Below are 21,077 nucleotides of genomic sequence, written 5' to 3'. Positions count from 1 at the left end.
AGCTTCAGCAATTGTCACAAAATACATTTTGTACTCAACTGCGTTACCCACTCCAGTCAGCAGATGGCGGTCTGGGAATTTAAGGTTATGCTGTTGGTGTGACGTATAATCTAGTGGACGGAACGCTTCTTTCAACAGCAGCAACAGTTCGTCAGACAGCTCGGTAGCTTGCTAGACAAAATAGACGAACCAATATAGCTCTTTAGACCCTTTCGTGTATATTAGCCACTGTGTTTTAAACACACTTCTGTCGTCTAGTTAGTTATCCGATTTAATTTCATATTTACGTTGTTATTGGTCAGCTAGCTGGCTGGTTAAGTTAGCTTTAGCCTAGCTAGCTAACTGTTAGCTAACATCACCGACCATGAGCTCCCTAAACTACTCTCCTCCTGTTGGAGAGGAGGAGGTCTGCTGGACGGAGAAAGAGGGTCGGTGGCTGAACATTGTCGTGAAAGAGGAGGAGGAAGAGGAGGATGTCACAGTAACAAAAGTAGAGGAAGTGGAGGATGTTACAGTAAAACAAGAAGTAGAGTGTGAGGATGTTACAGTGAAAGAAGAGGAAGACGCGTTCAGAGTGAAAGAGGAGGTAGATATTACAGTAAAAGAAGAGGAGGGGGAGATAACTGTCATATTGGAAGAAGAAGAAGAGGTTGGAGAACTGATTAACACCAGTAAGTAACGTCTTAATAACAGAAGCACACACTATGAATGCCTCATGCTCCTGGTACCTACTACAATACCCCGTTTGAAGGCACTTAAATCTTCACCCACCCTCTGAATTGGCACACATACACAATCCATGTCTCAGTTGTCTCGAGGCTTTAAAAAAACGTATTTTAACCTGTCTCTTCCTTTTCCTCTACACTGATTTTGAAGTGGATTTTAACAAGTGACATCAATGAGGGTCAGTCTGTCCTGGTAAGAGACGGTGTTTCCTGATGTTTTGTAAACTCCGTGTATATGAGGCGTTTATCAGTTATATTCTTCAAGAATCAGTTGCTATATATGGATCTTTCTATAACGTCGAGTGCCCGCGAGGATTTCCTGTGGTGGACATCTTGTTACGGCTGTTTAATAAGTCATGAATAATAATGTCCCATTTTGTCATGTCGTTATAATAAGATATAAAGTAGGGATGATATATCAGAATCGGACAATATTATTAACTAAAAATGCCAACATCGGTATCGTTCCAACGTCTAGTTTATTAAAGCCGATGTGCAAAACCGATGTCAAAGCTGACGTGTAACGAAGGTTACATGACGTAATGACGCCACGTAAAATGTACACGGTCAACACAGCATTCGTAATCTAGCCCACAATGTCTGCTGTGTGGATCTAGCGGTCATTTGAAAGAGTAAGAACATTTCAGCGAGACAAATCAAAGGCGAAATACATTCACGCCAAGATAATGGAATTCATTGCCCTTGACAATCAACCGTTCTCTGTCTTGGGGGATGTTGGCTTTCGCCGACTGATCGAGCACCGGTACACACAGATGTAAATTCCCTACCGGAGTTACACAGTATTAGCGTCACTGCTATTAGCTTCACAACATACTATGGAACGCCGTTTGGGTCTTTGCGTGTCAAAAAAGATACGCGTCAAATAACACTATTCGACGTGTTAAATAAGCTTTTAATTTAACACGTCAAATAAGCTTCTATTCCCTCGCCCTTTATTTCATGTTTAAAAATCGGTGTCCGAAAATACAGATTACCGATTTGTTATGAAAACTTGAAATCGGCCCTAATTAATTGGCCATTCCGAATAATCGGTCGATCTCTACTCCAGTATCCCTGCACATTGTTAATATGGTACTGACCCTGTATATAGTCACCTTCCCTGTCTCCTTACCCCTATACATATCTACCTCCATCACTCCAGTATCCCTGTCACCTTCCCCCTATACATATCTACCTCCATCACTCCAGTATCCCTGTCCCCTTCCCCCTATACATATCTACCTCCATCACTCCAGTATCCCTGTCCCCTTCCCCCTATACATATCTACCTCCATCACTCCAGTATCCCTGTCCCCTTCCCTCTATACATATCTACCTCCATCCCTCCAGTATCCTTGTCACCTTAACCCTATACATATCTACCTCCATCACTCCAGTATCCCTGTACATTGTTAATATGGTACTGACCCTGTATATAGTCACCTTCCCCCTATACATATCTACCTCCATCACTCCAGTATCCCTGCACATTGTTAATATGGTACTGACCCTGTATATAGTCACCTTCCCCCTATACATATCTACCTCCATCACTCCAGTATCCCTGCACATTGTTAATATGGTACTGACCCTGTATATAGTCACCTTCCCTGTCTCCTTACCCCTATACATATCTACCTCCATCACTCCAGTATCCCTGTCACCTTCCCCCTATACATATCTACCTCCATCACTCCAGTATCCCTGTACATTGTTAATATGGTACTGACCCTGTATATAGTATGATTAGTGTGTTTTTGTTCTACATTGTTATTGATTACATGATTGATTATTACTTCGTTATTGATTATTACATTGTTATTGATTATTACATTGTTATTGATTATGCATTGATTTGCAACGATGACATAAACATTATATTAAGCAGGACATTCAAATAAGCCTTGCAATTGGGGCGGCAGGTAGCCTCGTGTTTAGAGTGTTGGTCCAGTGACCGAAAGGTTGCTAGATCGAAATCCCCAAGCTGACAAGGTAAAAAATCTGTCGTTCTGCCCCTGAACAAGGCAGTTAACCCACTGTTCCCCGGTAGGCCGTCGTTGTAAATAAGAATTTGTTCTTAACGGACTTGCCTAGTAAAATAAAGGTTAAATAAATCAATAAAATATTATCCAAAAGTAATGTGAAATGCACTTATAAGCAACCTGTAAATGGAGGCTATTTTTGCTGTCAGTCTATGAGAACTCCCCTCAGTTTCCCCCACGGTGGTGAATTAGTGAATAGACACAGAGCTTAATGTGAGTTTCCTTCAGTAGCATCCTGATCTTGCACTGTAATATTCAGAATACATTGTGAATTAATAGATAATGTACTGTGAATTAATAGATAATGTACTGTGAATTGGTAGATAATGCACTGCAAATTAGTAGATAATGCACTGTGAATTAATAGATCATGCACTGCGAATTAGTAGATAATGCACTGCGAATTAGATCATGCACTGCGAATGAGTAGATAATGCACTGCGAATGAGTAGATAATGCACTGTGAAAATGCAGATATAAACTCATCAATAAAACAAGCGTCCTCACTGTCAACTGCGTATATTTTCAGAAAACAACAAAATAAATTAATATTTTTATGAACATAACAAGATTCAACAACTGAGACATAAACTGAACAGTTTCCACAGACATGTGACTAACAGAAATTTAATAATGTGTCCCTGAACAAAGGGGGGGGGGGGGTCAAAATCAAAAGTAGCAGTCAGTGTGGCCACCAGCTGCATTAAGTACTGCAGTGCATCTCCTCCTCATGGACTCCCCCTAGCCCTCACCCTCCGATCCAAAAGGTCCCAGGCGTGCTCAATGGGATTGCGATCCGGGCTCTTCGCTGGCCATGGCAGAACACTGACATTCCTGTCTTGCAGGAAATCACTCACAGAACGAGCATTATGGGTGGCGGCATTGTAATGCTGGAGGGTCATGTCAGGATGAGCCTGCAGGAAGGGTACCACATGAGGGAGGAGGATGTCTTCCCTGTAACGCACAGCGTTGAGATTGCCTGCAATGACAACAAGCTCAGTCCAATAATGCTGTGACACACCGCCCCAGACCATGACGGACCCTCTACCTCCAAATTGATCTTGCTCCAGAGTACAGGCCTCGGTGTAATGCTCATTCCTTCGACAATAAACGCGACTCGTCACTGGCAAAAAGTGGGTGGGTTTGTGCCCATAGGCGACGTCGTTGCCGGTGATGTCTGGTGAGGACCTGCCTTACAACAGGCTTACAAGACCTCAGTCCAGCCTCTCTCAGACTATTACGGACAGTCTGAGCACTGATGGAGGGATTGTGCGTTCCTTGTGTAACTCGGGCAGTTGTTGTTGCCATCCTGTACCTGTCCCGCAGGTGTGATGTTCGGATGTACCGATCCTGTGCAGGTGTTGTTACACGTGGTCTGCCACTGCGAGGACGATCAGCTGCCCGTCCTGTCTCCCTGTAGCGCTGTCTTAGGCGTCTCACAGTACGGACATTGCAATTTATTGCCCTGGCCACATCTGCAGTCCTCATGACACCTTGCAGCATGCCTAAGGCACAATCATGCAGATGAGCAGGGACCCTGGGCATCTTTCTTTTGTTGTTTTTTAGAGTCAGTAGAATGGCCTCTTTAGTGTCCTAAGTTTTCATAACTGTGACCTTACTTGCCTGCTGTCTGTAAGCTGAAGCTGTTAGTGTCTTAATTAATGACCGTTCCACAGGTGCATGTTCATTAATTGTTTATGGTTCGTTGAACAAGCATGGGGAAACGGTGTTTAAACCCTTTACAATGAAGATCTGTGAAGTTATTTGGATTTTTACTTATTATCTTTAAAAAAAAGGGACATTTAATTTTTTTGCTGCGTTTACTACATCCGTAACTAGTGGTTTCCTCATTAGCAGGGAGGAGTTTCTACAACCGTTATCATCATTAGCAGGGAGGAGTTTCTACAACCGAATTGTACATCGTGCCGCAATTTTAGCTTAACACAGAAAGGAGCCTACATTGGTGACCAAAAGTAATCTGGTACACTGCTTAGGATTTCAACAACTTTAATAACTTTATTTCTCAATGTCTAGTTACCACTAACTACAATCATCAACTTTACTACTAAGTGGTATTTTTTTTCTAACAAAATATATTAATGCTCGACTCATATTAAGACAATTGTCAAATAAGTTTGTAAAAGCATTTAAACATTATTTTCAGACGTCAGTTGTTGTACAACTTCCTGCTCTGGGCATAAACTTTTACCTCAAATAAACAGTGGATTTCTGCTGTTGTGGGCCTTTAACCATCTGTCTGACTTTGTTGTTCACAAAGGAGAGAGACAAGACTATCGTGGATCCTCTGGGGAGCCTCAACAACATCATGATCCTGAGGAGGCAGAGAAGAGTCTCTCCAGAGCAGAAAACCTCAAGAAACCCCAGCAGAGACCCATAGGGAAGAAATATCACCACTGCCCGGACTGTGGGAAGAGTTACTCAAGATCAGATTCACTAAAAGTACACCTGAGAATTCACACAGGAGAGAAACCTCACTGCTGCTCTGACTGCGGGAAGAGATTTACCTCTTCAGCAGACCTTAAAAGACATGAGAGAATCCATACAGGAGAAAAACCTTATAGCTGTAATCAATGTGGGAAGAGTTTCACAACATCTAGCCAGCTGACTATACACCAGAGAACACACACAGGAGAGAAGCCTTACCACTGCTCTGACTGTGGAAAGCGTTTTCTTAAGTCAGGACATTTAAAATCACACCAGAGAACACACACAGTAGAGAAACCTTATAGCTGTGATCAATGTGGGAAGAGTTTTACTCACTCAAGCTGCCTGATAGTACACCAGAGAACACACACAGGAGAGAAACCTTATAGCTGTGATCAGTGTGAGAAGAGTTTTGTTACTTCTAGCCGTCTGACTATACACCGGAGAACACACACAGGAGAGAAACCTTATGGCTGTGATCAATGTGGGAAGAGTTTTGTTACATCTAGCAGTTTGATTATACACCAGCGGACACACAGGAGAGAAATCAATGTGGCAAGAGATACTCTGGTAAAAAATCTCTGATTAACTATCAGAAAATACAGCCTCCCGAGTGGCGCAGTGGTCTAAGGCATCGTAGTGCTAGCTGTGCCACTAGAGATCCTGGTTCGAGGCTCTGGGCTGGTGGAATAGTTTCCCAGTGTGGAAAGAGGGTTCAGTCAGTTAGGGAACCTAATTGTGGAAAGACATTTTCTAGGACACAGGACCTAGACAATATAGATGCTGTGTTCTGACAAGTTTTTGACTGAGAATGTTGTTGATGCCTGAAAACACATGAGGGAACACACAGTAGAAAAACCTGTCCAATGTTCCACCATGATAATGTTGTTGATGTGAAATCATGTTTGTATGAAAATCTTACTAAAACAAAAATAGGCCTAGTTGAGTTTTTTCCTCTCGAGACATGCTCATGTCTGAAATCAGATTTAACATTTAAAAAATGTGTATTTTGATTATGGATTTGATTGAATACAAGTATGAACCCTTTAGATGTTAATGATATGATTTGGAAAGTTGTAGATTTTATTAAATAGATTTAATAAAATGTGTATTTCTTGATACACCCCCAGAGGGCCACGTCGTGACAGTACTAGTCACGATATACACCCCCAGAGGGCCACGTCATGACAGTACTAGTCACGATATATACCCCAAAGGGCCACGTCGTGACAGTGTACTAGTCACGATATACACCCCAAAGGGCCACGTCGTGACAGTGTACTAGTCACGATATACACCCCCAAAGGGCCACGTCGTGACAGTGAACTAGTCACGATATACACCCCAAAGGGCCACGTCGTGACAGTGTACTAGTCACGATATACACCCCAGAGGGCCACGTCGTGACAGTACTAGTCACGATATACACCCCCAGAGGGCCACGTCGTGACAGTACTAGTCACGATATACACCCCCAGAGGGCCACGTCGTGACAGTACTAGTCACGATATACACCCCCAGAGGGCCACGTCGTGACAGTACTAGTCACGATATACACCCCAAAGGGCCATGTCGTGACAGTGTACTAGTCACGATATACACCCCAAAGGGTCACGTCGTGACAGTGTACTAGTCACGATATACACCCCCAGAGGGCCACGTCGTGACAGTGTACTAGTCACGATATACACCCCAAAGGGCCACGTCGTGACAGTGTACTAGTCACGATATACACCCCAAAGGGCCACGTCGTGACAGTGTACTAGTCACGATAAACACCCCAAAGGGCCACGTCGTGACAGTGTACTTGTCTTCAAACTAAAGGTGTATGAAAATGTCATGACGACGTTCTGATAACATTGATAAGAGTTGTTGACATGAAGAACATATTAATAACGTTGATAAGAGTTGTTGACATGAAGAACATGTTAATAACGTTGATGAGAGTTGTTGACATGAAGAACATATTAATAACGTTGATGAGAGTTGTTGACATGAAGAACATATTAATAACGTTGATGAGAGTTGTTGACATGAAGAACATATTAATAACGTTGATGAGAGTTGTTGACATGAAGAACATATTAATAACGTTGATGAGAGTTGTTGACATGAAGAACATGTTAATAACGTTGATGAGAGTTGTTGACATGAAGAACATGTTAATAACGTTGATGAGAGTTGTTGACATGAAGAACATGTTAATAACGTTGATGAGAGTTGTTGACATGAAGAACATATTAATAACGTTAATGAGAGTTGTTGACATGAAGAACATATTAATAACGTTGATGAGAGTTGTTGACATGAAGAACATATTAATAACGTTGATGAGAGTTGTTGACATGAAGAACATATTAATAACGTTGATGAGAGTTGTTGACATGAAGAACATATTAATAACGTTGATGAGAGTTGTTGACATGAAGAACATATTAATAACGTTGATGAGAGTTGTTGACATGAAGAACATATTAATAACGTTGATGAGAGTTGTTGACATGAAGAACATATTAATAACGTTGATGAGAGTTGTTGACATGAAGAACATATTAATAACGTTGATGAGAGTTGTTGACATGAAGAACATATTAATAACGTTGATGAGAGTTGTATTCATCCACCATGTCAGAGGAAGAAAACAGGTGCTGATTGTAAAAAGCATTTGATTTAATGCAACATTTATTTTTGTCTGAATAAAAATCAAATGTGGAACGGCACTAGTACACGTTCATTACAGTGCATTATGGGGGAGGTGGTTGCCGTGTACAGTGCATTATGGGGGAGAAGGTTGCCGTGTGCAGTGCATTATGGGGGAGGTGGTTGCTGTGTACAGTGCATTATGGGGGAGGTAGTTGCTGTGTACAGTGCATTATGGGGGAGGTGGTTGCCGTGTACTGTGCATTATGGGGGAGGTTGTTGCCGTGTACAGTGCATTATGGGGGAGGTGGTTGCCGTGTACAGTGCATTATGGGGGAGGTGGTTGCCGTGTGCAGTGCATTATGGGGGAGGTGGTTGCTGTGTACAGTGCATTATGGGGGAGGTGGTTGCTGTGTACAGTGCATTATGGGGGAGGTTGTTGCCGTGTACAGTGCATTATGGGGGAGGTGGTTGCCGTGTACAGTGCATTATGGGGGAGGTGGTTGCTGTGTACAGTGCATTATGGGGGAGGTGGTTGCTGTGTACAGTGCATTATGGGGGAGGTGGTTGCCATGTACAGTGCATTATGGGGGATGTGGTTGCCGTGTACAGTGCATTATGGGGGAGGTTGTTGCCGTGTACAGTGCATTATGGGGAGGTGGTTGCCGTGTACAGTGCATTATGGGGGAGGTGGTTGCTGTGTACAGTGCATTATAGGGGAGGTGGTTGCCTGGGGATGCAGTTAGGTTTGTATGCAGTCTGTTGATATACCAGGGCCTGGGGATGCAGTTAGGTTTGTATGCAGTCTGGTGATATACCAGGGCCTGGGGATGCAGTTAGGTTTGTATGCAGTCTGGTGATATACCAGGGCCTGGGGATGCAGTTAGGTTTGTATGCAGTCTGGTGATATACCAGGGCTGGGGATGCAGTTAGGTTTGTTTTCCTCCATCATCATTCACCACTAATTTTAAATCAGCACCAATCAATCAACACATGCTTTCCTTTGTACGTCTCAATACAATAATATATTAATGAATTAAATTAAATGATCCACGTTTTGTATGGAAATTAAAATAAAAAAAAACTTATCTCAACTGCGTTGACCACTCCAGTCAGCAGATGGCGATGTGCGTCTTTTAGGTTCAGGCGACGCTGCCAGAGTGTGACGTATAATCTAGTGGACGGGGCGCGTCATCAACATGAACAGTTCCGCCACCTCGGTAGCTTACTAGCCAACAGAGCCGAAATATTGGAGCTCTTTAGGAGCTTTCAGAAGGTAGTGGGAACGGCTTTCTGGCGTATATATGTGTTTTAAACACCTTTATGTCGTCTAGCTGTTACCCCGTTTAATTTCATATTGACGTTGTTAGACATCTAGCTAGCTGGTTAAGTTAGCAATAAGACTAAGCTAGTCGCTGATGCTAGTTAGGTAGCAAGCTAACACCCCATGACAGGAGGTCACTAAGTTAACTCTCCTCCTGTTAAAGAAGAGGGGGTCTGCTGGACGGAGAAAGACACTCGAGAAAGAAGAGAAGGCTGTCACAGTAATTAAAAACAAGTAGAGGGTGAGGATGTTACAATAAAAGAGGAAGAGGTTACAGTGAAAGAAGAGGAAGACGCTTACAGAGTGAAAGAGGAGGAGGATGTTGGCTACCTTGAAAGAAGAAGAGGAGGAAGAGAAAGAGGAGGATGCAGTTTTTGGAATGAAGGAGGAAGGAGACATGACTGTTACAGTGAAAGAAGAGGAAGAAGAGGAGGAGATTACTGTCACATTGGAGGAGGATGAAGAAGAGAAGACTGGAGAACTGATTAACACCAGTAAGTACAGTGAGTACTATCTTATAAAACAGGGACATTGATCTGATTAACACCAGTAAATACAGTGAGTACTATATTATAAAACAGGGACATTGATCTGATTAACACCAGTAAGTACAGTGAGTACTATCTTATAAAACAGGGACATTGATCTGATTAACACCAGTGAGTACTATCTTATAAAACAGGGACATTGATCTGATTAACACCAGTAAATACAGTGAGTACTATCTTATAAAACAGGGACATTGATCTGATTAACACCAGTAAATACAGTGAGTGCTATCTTATAAAATAGGGACATTGATCTGATTAACACCAGTAAATACAGTGAGTGCTGTCTTATAAAACAGGGACATTGATCTGATTAACACCAGTAAATACAGTGAGTGCTATCTTATAAAACAGGGACATTGATCTGATTAACACCAGTAAATACAGTGAGTGCTATCTTATAAAACAGGGACATTGATCTGATTAACACCAGTAAGTACAGTGAGTACTGTCTTATAAAACAGGGGCATTGATCTGATTAACACCAGTAAATACAGTGAGTACTATCTTATAAAACAGGGACATTGATCTGATTAACACCAGTAAATACAGTGAGTACTATCTTATAAAACAGGGACATTGATCTGATTAACACCAGTAAATACAGTGAGTACTATCTTATAAAACAGGGACATTGATCTGATTAACACCAGTAAATACAGTGAGTACTATCTTATAAAACAGGGACATTGATCTGATTAACACCAGTGAGTACTGTCTTATAAAACAGGGACATTGATCTGATTAACACCAGTAAATACAGTGAGCGCTATCTTATAAAACAGGGACATTGATCTGATTAACACCAGTAAATACAGTGAGTGCTATCTTATAAAACAGGGACATTGATCTGATTAACACCAGTAAGTACAGTGAGTACTATCTTATAAAACAGGGACATTGATCTGATTAACACCAGTAAATACAGTGAGTGCTATCTTATAAAACAGGGACATTGATCTGATTAACACCAGTAAATACAGTGAGCGCTATCTTATAAAACAGGGACATTGATCTGATTAACACCAGTAAATACAGTGAGTGCTATCTTATAAAACAGGGACATTGATCTGATTAACACCAGTAAATACAGTGAGTGCTATCTTATAAAACAGGGACATTGATCTGATTAACACCAGTAAATACAGTGAGTACTATCTTATAAAACAGGGACATTGATCTGATTAACACCAGTAAATACAGTGAGTACTATCTTATAAAACAGGGACATTGATCTGATTAACACCAGTAAATACAGTGAGTACTATCTTATAAAACAGGGACATTGATCTGATTAACACCAGTAAATACAGTGAGTGCTATCTTATAAAACAGGGACATTGATCTGATTAACACCAGTAAATACAGTGAGTGCTATCTTATAAAACAGGGACATTGATCTGATTAACACCAGTAAATACAGTGAGTACTATCTTATAAAACAGGGACATTGATCTGATTAACACCAGTAAATACAGTGAGTACTATCTTATAAAACAGGGACATTGATCTGATTAACACCAGTAAATACAGTGAGTACTATCTTATAAAACAGGGACATTGATCTGATTAACACCAGTAAATACAGTGAGTACTATCTTATAAAACAGGGACATTGATCTGATTAACACCAGTAAATACAGTGAGTACTATCTTATAAAACAGGGACATTGATCTGATTAACACCAGTAAATACAGTGAGTACTATCTTATAAAACAGGGACATTGATCTGATTAACACCAGTAAATACAGTGAGTGCTATCTTATAAAACAGGGGCATTGATCTGATTAACACCAGTAAATACAGTGAGTACTATCTTATAAAACAGGGACATTGATCTGATTAACACCAGTAAATACAGTGAGTACCATCTTATAAAACAGGGACATTGATCTGATTAACACCAGTAAATACAGTGAGTACTATCTTACAAAACAGGGACATTGATCTGATTAACACCAGTAAATACAGTGAGTGCTATCTTATAAAACAGGGACATTGATCTGATTAACACCAGTAAATACAGTGAGCGCTATCTTATAAAACAGGGACATTGATCTGATTAACACCAGTAAATACAGTGAGTGCTATCTTATAAAACAGGGACATTGATCTGATTAACACCAGTAAATACAGTGAGTACTATCTGATAAAACAGGGACATTGATCTGATTAACACCAGTAAATACAGTGAGTACTATCTTATAAAACAGGGACATTGATCTGATTAACACCAGTAAATACAGTGAGTACTGTCTTATAAAACAGGGACATTGATCTGATTAACACCAGTAAATACAGTGAGTACTATCTTATAAAACAGGGACATTGATCTGATTAACACCAGTAAATACAGTGAGTACTATCTTATAAAACAGGGACATTGATCTGATTAACACCAGTAAATACAGTGAGTACTATCTTATAAAACAGGGACATTGATCTGATTAACACCAGTAAAAACATTGAGTACTGTCTTATAAAACAGGGACATTGATCTGATTAACACCAGTAAATACAGTGAGTACTATCTTATAAAACAGGGACATTGATCTGATTAACACCAGTAAATACATTGAGTACTATCTTATAAAACAGGGACATTGATCTGATTAACACCAGTAAATACAGTGAGTACTATCTTATAAAACAGGGACATTGATCTGATTAACACCAGTAAATACAGTGAGTGCTATCTTATAAAACAGGGACATTGATCTGATTAACACCAGTAAATACAGTGAGTACTGTCTTATAAAACAGGGGCATTGATCTGATTAACACCAGTAAATACTGTGAGTACTATCTGATAAAACAGGGACATTGATCTGATTAACACCAGTAAATACAGTGAGTACTGTCTTATAAAACAGGGACATTGATCTGATTAACACCAGTAAATACAGTGAGTACTATCTTATAAAACAGGGACATTGATCTGATTAACACCAGTAAATACAGTGAGTACTATCTTATAAAACAGGGACATTGATCTGATTAACACCAGTAAATACAGTGAGTACTATCTTATAAAACAGGGACATTGATCTGATTAACACCAGTAAATACTGTGAGTACTATCTGATAAAACAGGGACATTGATCTGATTAACACCAGTAAATACAGTGAGTACTGTCTGATAAAACAGGGACATTGATCTGATTAACACCAGTGAGTACTGTGAGTACTATCTTATAAAACAGGGACACAAACTCTGCAGTTGTTGAACTAGTGTGTCATTTTAATTCTACACTTGGATATGTAGGAATTGGAAAAAAGCTAACGTTAATGGTTCAAATGCTTCATTAGATTTTTTTCACAACATTTTAAAACTTTGCTGAATATGAATATGAAATATAATGATAATAAATAAATAATATGAATCTCCGTAGTGCTTCGCTCAGTCTCTATACTCGACATCACAGCAAAGTCATTATATATATATTTTAAAACATGATTAAATATCAATGGTGTTATTATTAGCCCCTTCGTTTGTTGTTGTTGTTGTCAGTTAGACAGATTGATCTGACTGAAATTGTCACGTTCGTCATATGGATGAGACCAAGGGATAAGTATACATTCTTCTTTTAATGAAGGAAAAACACTAAACGAACTAACAAAGAAACAAAACGAACGTGAAGCTATATAACACAAGTGCTGACAGGCAACATAGACAATAACAACCCCAAGAATTCCCCAAGGAATATGGCTACCTAAATATCGTTCCCAATCAGAGACAACGATAAACAGCTGCATCTGATTGAGAACCAATCTAGGCAACCATAGACATTTAAACACCTAGACTAGAAAATCTCTAGACATACAAAAACTAAACCAACCACCCTTGTCACACCCTGACCTAACCAACATAATAAAGGGTTAGGGTTACACCCTCGTCACACCCTGACCTAACCAACATAATAAAGGGTTAGGGTTACACCCTCGTCACACCCTGACCTAACCAACATAATAAAGGGTTAGGGTTACACCCGTGTCACACCCAGACCTAACCAACATAATAAAGGGTTAGGGTTACACCCTCGTCACACCCTGACCTAACCAACATAATAAAGGGTTAGGGTTACACCCTCGTCACACCCTGACCTAACCAACATAATAAAGGGTTAGGGTTACACCCTCGTCACACCCTGACCTAACCAACATAATAAAGGGTTAGGGTTACACCCTTGTCACACCCTGACCTAACCAACATAATAAAGGGTTAGGGTTACACCCTTGTCACACCCTGACCTAACCAACATAATAAAGGGTTAGGGTTACACCCTTGTCACACCCTGACCTAACCAACATAATAAAGGGTTAGGGTTACACCCTTGTCACACCCTGACCTAACCAACATAATAAAGGAAACAAAGATAACTAAGGTCAGGGCGTGACAGAAATATCTTATGATATCATGTATTACAGCCAACTCTGATTTCAAATGATGAAGAGGACAGAATCAAGACAAGGAAGGATAATTTTGATCTGGAATGTTCTAAAATAAAACAAGGCAGGAGAACAGGTTGTAATTGATATTGATATAAAACAGGTTGCAATTGATATTGATGGTAGAAGTGGAGATCAGTTGATGAATTGCCTGGCAGGGCTGTGGGACAGTGGAGATTAGGGATAATTCAAATGGAACTCTTAACAGCCATTACCCAGGGATCATCATGAAGAACTAACAGCCATTACCCAGGGATCATCATGAAGAACTAACAGCCATTACCCAGGGATCATCATGAAGAACTAACAGCCATTACCCAGGGATCATCATGAAGAACTAACAGCCATTACCCAGGGATCATGATGAAGAACTAACAGCCATTACCCAGGGATCATCATGAAGAACTAACAGCTATTACCCAGGGATCATCATGAAGAACTAACAGCCATTACCCAGGGATCATCATGAAGAACTAACAGCTATTACCCAGGGATCATCATGAAGAACTAACAGCCATTACCCAGGGATCATCATGAAGAACTAACAGCCATTACCCAGGGATCATCATGAAGAACTAACAGCTATTACCCAGGGATCATCATGAAGAACTAACAGCCATTACCCAGGGATCATCATGAAGAACTAACAGCCATTACCCAGGGATCATCATGAAGAACTAACAGCTATTACCCAGGGATCATCATGAAGAACTAACTGCTATTACCCAGGGATCATCATGAAGAACTAACAGCTATTACCCAGGGATCATCATGAAGAACTAACAGCCATTACCCAGGGATCATCATGAAGAACTAACAGCTATTACCCAGGGATCATCATGAAGAACTAACAGCTATTACCCAGGGATCATCATGAAGAACTAACAGCTATTACCCAGGGATCATCATGAAGAACTAACAGCCATTACCCAGGGATCATCATGTGCAAGTGCTGGTTAAGGAGTTGAGTTTCCAATTTTTTTTAGGGGGGGGGGGGGGGGGGGGGGGTCGAGGTAAGGAGGAGGATTATTTAAGATGCTGTTTAAGATGTTTCTGATGTTTTCGAAGATGGGCAAGGTCTCTGTTGTCCTAGCTTCAGGGGGACGCGTGTCTCATCATTGGGGTGCCATGACAGAGAAGAGCTTGGACTGGGCTGAGCGGAATCCACACTCCCGTTAGGGTGGGAGGGCCAAGAGACCTGAGGTTGCAGAGCAGAGTGCTCCGGTTGGGGTGTAGGGTTTGAGCATAGCCTGAAAGTAAGGAGGGGCAGTTCCTCTTGCTGCTCTGTAGGCAAGTATTATTACCTGCGCTACTTCCTGTGTGAGGTAAGGTCGTAATCTACAGTTGTTGTAGACCACGACCCTGCAGGAGCGAGTCACTGATTTGACGTTTGCAGAGAACGTCGGGGTGTTGTCAAAGGGTCACGCCAACGTTCTTTGCACTCTGGGAGGAAGACACTGTGTCAACCGTGATGGAGAAGTCTACGAGCGGGCAGGCCTTTCCCTGGAGGAAGAGCAGCTCTGACTTCTCAAGGTTGAGTTTGAGGTGGCCGACATCCAAGTTTCCAGGCACGCAGAGATACATGTCTTTATCTGGGTGTCAGAAGGGGGGAAGGAGAAAAGTAGTTGAGTTTCATCCTCATAGCAGTGATAGGAGAGAACATGTGAGGATATGACAGAGCTGAGTGACTTGGTGTATAGACAGAAGAAGAAAGGGCCTAGGAGCAAGCCCCGGGGGACACCAGTAGCGAGAGTACGTAGTGCAGACACAGATCCTCTGAACGTCACCTGGTATGAGTGGCCTGTCAGGTAGGATTCAAGAGTGTTTCAGAGCCTGAGACGCCCAGTCCTGAGAGAATGGAGAGGAGGATCTGATAGAGCCTGAGACACCCAGTCCTGAGAGGATGGGGAGGAGGATCTGATAGAGCCTGAGACACCCAGTCCTGAGAGGATGGAGAGGAGGATCTGATAGAGCCTGAGACGCCCAGCCCTGAGAGGGTGGAGAGGAGGCAGAGCCTGAAACGCCCAGCCCTGAGAGGGTGGAGAGGAGGATCTGATAGAGCCTGAGACACCCAGTCCTGAGAGGATGGAGAGGAGGATCTGATAGAGACTGAGACGCCCAGCCCTAAGAGGACGGAGAGGAGGATCTGATGATTCATAGCGTTGAAAGCAGCAGATAGATCTAGGAGGATGAGAACAGAGAGAGAGAGAGAGTCAACTGCTTTGGTAGTCTCCATGACACAGAGATGAGCAGTCTCGGTTGATTGACCCGCCTTGCCGTCTGACTGGTTAGAGTCAAGAAGATCGTTCTCGGAGAGAGGATAAAGAAAAAGTTGATCAGTGACAGAACGCTCAAGTGCTTTGGAAAGAAAATAAAGAAGGGATAGCTGTCTGTAGTTTTTTAACGTCAGATGACTCAAGTTTTTGGTTTCTTGAGGAGGGGGAGCGACTCGGGCCATTTTGAAGTCGGAGGGGACGCGGCCAGTGTTCAGGGATGAGTTGAGGAGGGAAGTGAGGAATGGGAGAAGGTCTCCAGAGATGGTCTGTAGAAGGGAGGAGGGGATGGGGTCAAGCGGGCAGGTTTTTGGGCAGCCAGATCTCAGTAGTCGCAGGATTTAATCTGTAGAGAGAGGGGAGAAAGAGGTCAAGGCGTAGGGTAGTTCTGTGTGAGTGAGACCAGTGGACTCAACGAGCTGAGTGGATGAGACCAGTGGACTCAATAGGCTGAGTGGATGAGATCAGTGGACTCAATAGGCTTAGTGGATGAGACCACTGGACTCAATAGGCTGAGTGGATGAGACCAGTGGACTCAATAGGCTGAGTGGATGAGACCAGTGGACTCAATAGGCTGAGTGGATGAGACCAGTGGACTCAACAGGCTGAGTGGATGAGACCAGTGGACTCAATAGGCTGAGTGGATGAGACCAGTAAACTCAATAGGCTGAGTGGATGAGACCAGTGGACTCAACAGGCTGAGCGGATGAGTAGTGGATGTCGTCAAAGTGGTTGAGAGAGAGAGAGAGAGTTTGCGGTGGTGCATGACCATCTGGGTACGGGCTGAGTGGTTAGGGGTTGGAGGAAAGAGAGACCGAAAAGGAAACAAAGTAGTGATTAGAGACCTGGAGGGGGGATGCAGTGAGATTAGTAGGAGAACAGCCTCTAGTAAAGATGAGGTCCAGCATATTGCCTGTCTTGTGAGTGGGAGGTGACTGTGAAAGTGGGAGGAGACTGTGAAAGTGGGAGGGGACTGGGAAAGTGGGAGGGGACTGTGAAAGTGGGAGGGGACTGGGAAAGGGTGTGGTCAAAATAGACAAGTAGGGGAATGAGAGAGTTGGAAATAAATTAATTGAAGGCAGACGTCGGGAGGTTGAAGTCGCCAAGTACAAAGAGCGGTGAGCCATCGACAGGAAATTATCAAGGTCTCAAGATCATTGAGGAACTCTCCAAGGGCACCTGGTAGATGGCAATGTTAAGCTTGAGTGGAAAAGGGACAGCATGGAATTCAAATGTGGAGATGGACAGGTGAGGGAGAGGGAGAAAAGAGAAAATCTCCACTTAGGAGAAATGTGTAGCCCTGTACCACCACCGCGATGACCAGTAGCAGTGTTCTCTGGGGTCATCCATTTCTCCATCAGGGCCAAAATGTCAAGGGACTGTAGGGCAGCATATAGGCTGAGATTAACTCAGTGTTCTTGAACAGCAGATCCGCAGTTCCAAACAATGCCAAAAATCCGGAATTCCACGCAGGGAACACTAAACCAGAGATCCGGAATTCCACGCAGGGAACACTAAACCAGAGATCCGGAATTCCACGCAGGGAACACCAATCAACTACCGGCAATCAACAGAATCCAAATGTACAGTTGAGACGATGTTGAGACGATCTAGTCCGGAGTAAACAGTTTTATGTTGAGATGATCTAGTCCGGAGTAAACAGTTTTATGTTGAGACGATCTAGTCCGGAGTAAACAGTTTTATGTTGAGACGATCTAGTCCGGAGTAAACAGTTTTATGTTGAGACGATCTAGTCCGGAGTAAACAGTTTTATGTTGAGACGATCTAGTCCGGAGTAAACAGTTTTATGTTGAGATGATCTAGTCCGGAGTAAACAGTTTTATAATTTGGAGCTTTAATTTAGGTCTCTCTGTTTAACCAAATACTCTGTCTTTGGCAGGAGAGAGACCACACTCTCACTCTGACAGCAGGAAGAGTCCTTCAGAGGAACCAGACTCAGAGACGCCCAAACCAGCGAGACGACATCCCTGCTCCCAGTGTAATAAGAGTTTTAAGTGGTTATGGAAGCTGAAAGAGCATGACAGAACACACACAGGAGAAAAGCCTTACCACTGCTCTCAGTGTGGAAAAGGTTTTACCAACTTAGGGAACCTAAAAAAACATACAAAATTACACACAGGCGAGAAGCCTTTCCAATGCTCCCAGTGTGGAAAGGGTTTTACACGGTTAGGGAACCTGAAGGACCATAAAAGAGTACACACAGGAGAGAAGCCTTTCCAATGCTCCCAGTGTGGAAATGGTTTTACTCAGTTAGGGAACCTGAAAAGGCATGAGAGAATGCACACAGGAGAGAGAACTTTCCAATGTTCCCAGTGTGGAAAGAGTTTCACACGGTTATGGAGCCTGAAAGAACATAAAATAGTTCACACAGGAGAGAAGCCTTTCCAGTGTTCCCAGTGTGGAAAGGGATTTATTCTGTTAGGGAACTTGAAAAAGCATGAGCGAACACACACAGGAGAGAAGCCTTTCCAATGTTCCCAGTGTGAAAAGAGTTTTACACGGCTAGGGAGCCTGAAAGCTCATGAAAAGATACACACAGGGGAGACATCTTACCATTGCTCTCTGTGTGGAAAGAAATTTACCAAGTTAAAGAACCTAAAAAAACATATAAAATTACACACAGGAGAGAAACCTTTCCAATGCACCCAATGTGGAAAGAGTTTTACACGGTTAGGAAACCTGAAGGATCATAAAAGAATACACACAGGAGAGAAGCCTTTCCAATGTTCCCAATGTGGAAAGAGTTTTACACGTTTAGGGAACCTGAAGGACCATCAAATAATGCACACAGGAGAGAAGCCTTTCCAATGCACCCAATGTGGAAGTGGTTTTACCCAGTTAGGAAACTTGAAAAGGCATGAGAGAACCCACACAGGACAGAGAACTTTCCAATGTTCCCTGTGTGGAAAGAGTTTTGCACAGTTAGGGAGTCTGAAAGAACATAAAATAGTACACACAGGAGAGAAGCCTTTCCAATGCACCCAATGTGGAAAGGTTTTTACCCTGTTAGGGAACTTGAAAAAGCATGAGAGAATACACACAGGAGAAAAGCCGTTCCAATGTTCCCAGTGTGGAAATAGTTTTAAAAGTTTAGGGAGCCTGAAGGAGCATGAAAGAACACATACAGGGGAGACATCTTACCATTGCTCTATGTGTGGAAAAGATTTTACCAAGTTAGGGAACCTAAAAAAACATGTAAAATTACACACAGGAGAGAAACCTTTCCAATGCTCCCAATGTGGAAAGGGTTTTACACGGTTAGGGAATCTGAAGGACCATAAATTAATACACACAGGCGAGAAGCCTTTCCAATGCTCCCAGTGTGGAAAGGGTTTTACCCAGATAGGGAACCTGAAAAGGCATGAGAGAACCCACACAGTCTTAACATTGACCCCAGGAGTTGGAACCAGTTCAGAAAACAGAACAGAAAACCGCAAAAAATGTGTTTTATTGAGGAACAGAAACAGAACCGGGAAAGAAAGTGATCTCTAGCGTTCTGGAACAGAAGCATTATTTTAAAAGTATGGTAACCGGTTAATAACGTTATTTTAAAGTAACTGTCCTGTGAAAATCTAACTTTTTAAAGTTAATCCTCTCCGAACTCATATCCAAATAATGTTGTTGACTCGTCCGATTCTCGTATTTGAGGCCAAAGCATAAATTACAGATGAAAAAAATAAAATAATAATAAAACCTCTTTTTAAAAATTACTATTTCCTCATAGAACATCTCCCTGAGGAGGATGAACTGGCCAATCCACGGTCTTGAGGAGAATGAGCTGGCCAATCCACGGTCTACTCGTGTTATTTTTTGTGTGACCGGTATACGCCCACACCATTCTATTAGGAAGGCGTTCTTAATGTTTTGTCCACTCTGTGTTCCTCTGCATGATGTGTTGGTAGGAGCAGTATAGACCCAGTCTGTTCATTATATACATCTACATGATGTATTGTTACACCATGTAGGAGCAGTATAGACCTAGTCTGTTCATTATATACATCTACATGATGTATTGTTACACCATGTAGGAGCAGAATAGACCTAGTCTGTTCATTATATACATCTACATGATGTATTGTTACACCACATAGGAGCAGTATAGACCTAGTCTGTTCATTATATATTTGTTAATCCAATCTGTTTGTTTGACTGAATTAATTATATTTATTATTATTATTAATTAAATATCAAATTAATAAGACGTTGCCTTAAATGCAGATGTGTAGGAGACGTTTGTTTTAAATCATTAGAAATCTGCACTAATCAATCAATCACTCGCTTCTCTTTATATGTCTCAATGTAATATTGTTAGCTAATGAATTAAATGAATGAAAAATAAACTTTTTTGTTGTTGTCAACTTCCGGGTCAGTAGCATCAGTCAAACCTTACACACACACACACATACACACTCTGATAGAATATATATATATATATATTAATTATTAATATATGTAGCCTTAGAAATAAGGTTCATGAAATCAATAACTTGTTAACATCGGATAACGTTCATATACTGGCCACCTCTGAAACTCACTTAGATAATTCCTTTGATACAGTGGTAGCAGTACATGGACATAACATCTACAGAAAAGACAGGAATGCCAATG

The 21,077-nt window shown here is 41.8% G+C and overlaps 2 protein-coding genes across 4 annotated transcripts; both read left to right on the top strand.

Moving 5' to 3' along the window:
• The first annotated feature begins 20 nt into the window (after positions 1–20).
• On the top strand, positions 21–6,317 carry LOC110513170 (uncharacterized). Its single transcript, XM_036948618.2, has 2 exons — positions 21–671; positions 5,046–6,317. Exons 1-2 carry the CDS (start codon positions 365–367, stop codon positions 5,795–5,797), a joined length of 1,059 nt encoding a protein of 352 aa, XP_036804513.2. The 5' UTR covers positions 21–364; the 3' UTR covers positions 5,798–6,317.
• Positions 6,318–8,594: 2,277 nt separating this feature from the next.
• LOC110511977 (uncharacterized) lies at positions 8,595–20,827 on the top strand. Of its 3 annotated transcripts, none has more exons than XM_036939817.2 (3): positions 8,595–9,670; positions 18,349–18,447; positions 20,194–20,827. In XM_036939817.2, coding segments are annotated over exons 1-3 (276 nt in total). In that variant the 5' UTR covers positions 8,595–9,495; the 3' UTR covers positions 20,196–20,827. The 3 variants fall into 3 exon arrangements, with proteins under 3 accessions (XP_036795712.2, XP_090050800.1, XP_036795710.2); XM_090194674.1 differs by having other exon boundaries at positions 8,595–9,679; XM_036939815.2 differs by having other exon boundaries at positions 18,349–20,827.
• Positions 20,828–21,077: the final 250 nt, after the last annotated feature.

The sequence above is a fragment of the Oncorhynchus mykiss genome, chromosome 13 (assembly GCF_057628025.1).
Source record: "Oncorhynchus mykiss isolate SJ-2025 chromosome 13, ASM5762802v1, whole genome shotgun sequence".
Taxonomy (NCBI): Eukaryota; Metazoa; Chordata; class Actinopteri; order Salmoniformes; family Salmonidae; genus Oncorhynchus; species Oncorhynchus mykiss.
Note: the sequence above shows the minus strand (reverse complement) of the source record. Positions and strands in the feature narration are given on the sequence as shown.

What these genes read in the sequence shown, in the direction of transcription:
- LOC110513170 (XM_036948618.2), top strand. Translation starts at nt 365, where the DNA reads ATGAGCTCCCTAAACTACTCTCCTCCTGTTGGAGAGGAGGAGGTCTGC. An exon ending in TGGAGAACTGATTAACACCA is followed by an intron (nt 672 to 5,045) that starts GTAAGTAACGTC and finishes TTGTTCACAAAG; the next exon opens with GAGAGAGACAAGACTATCGT.
- LOC110511977 (XM_036939815.2), top strand. Translation starts at nt 9,496, where the DNA reads ATGTTGGCTACCTTGAAAGAAGAAGAGGAGGAAGAGAAAGAGGAGGAT. An exon ending in TGGAGAACTGATTAACACCA is followed by an intron (nt 9,671 to 18,348) that starts GTAAGTACAGTG and finishes TGTCTTTGGCAG; the next exon opens with GAGAGAGACCACACTCTCAC.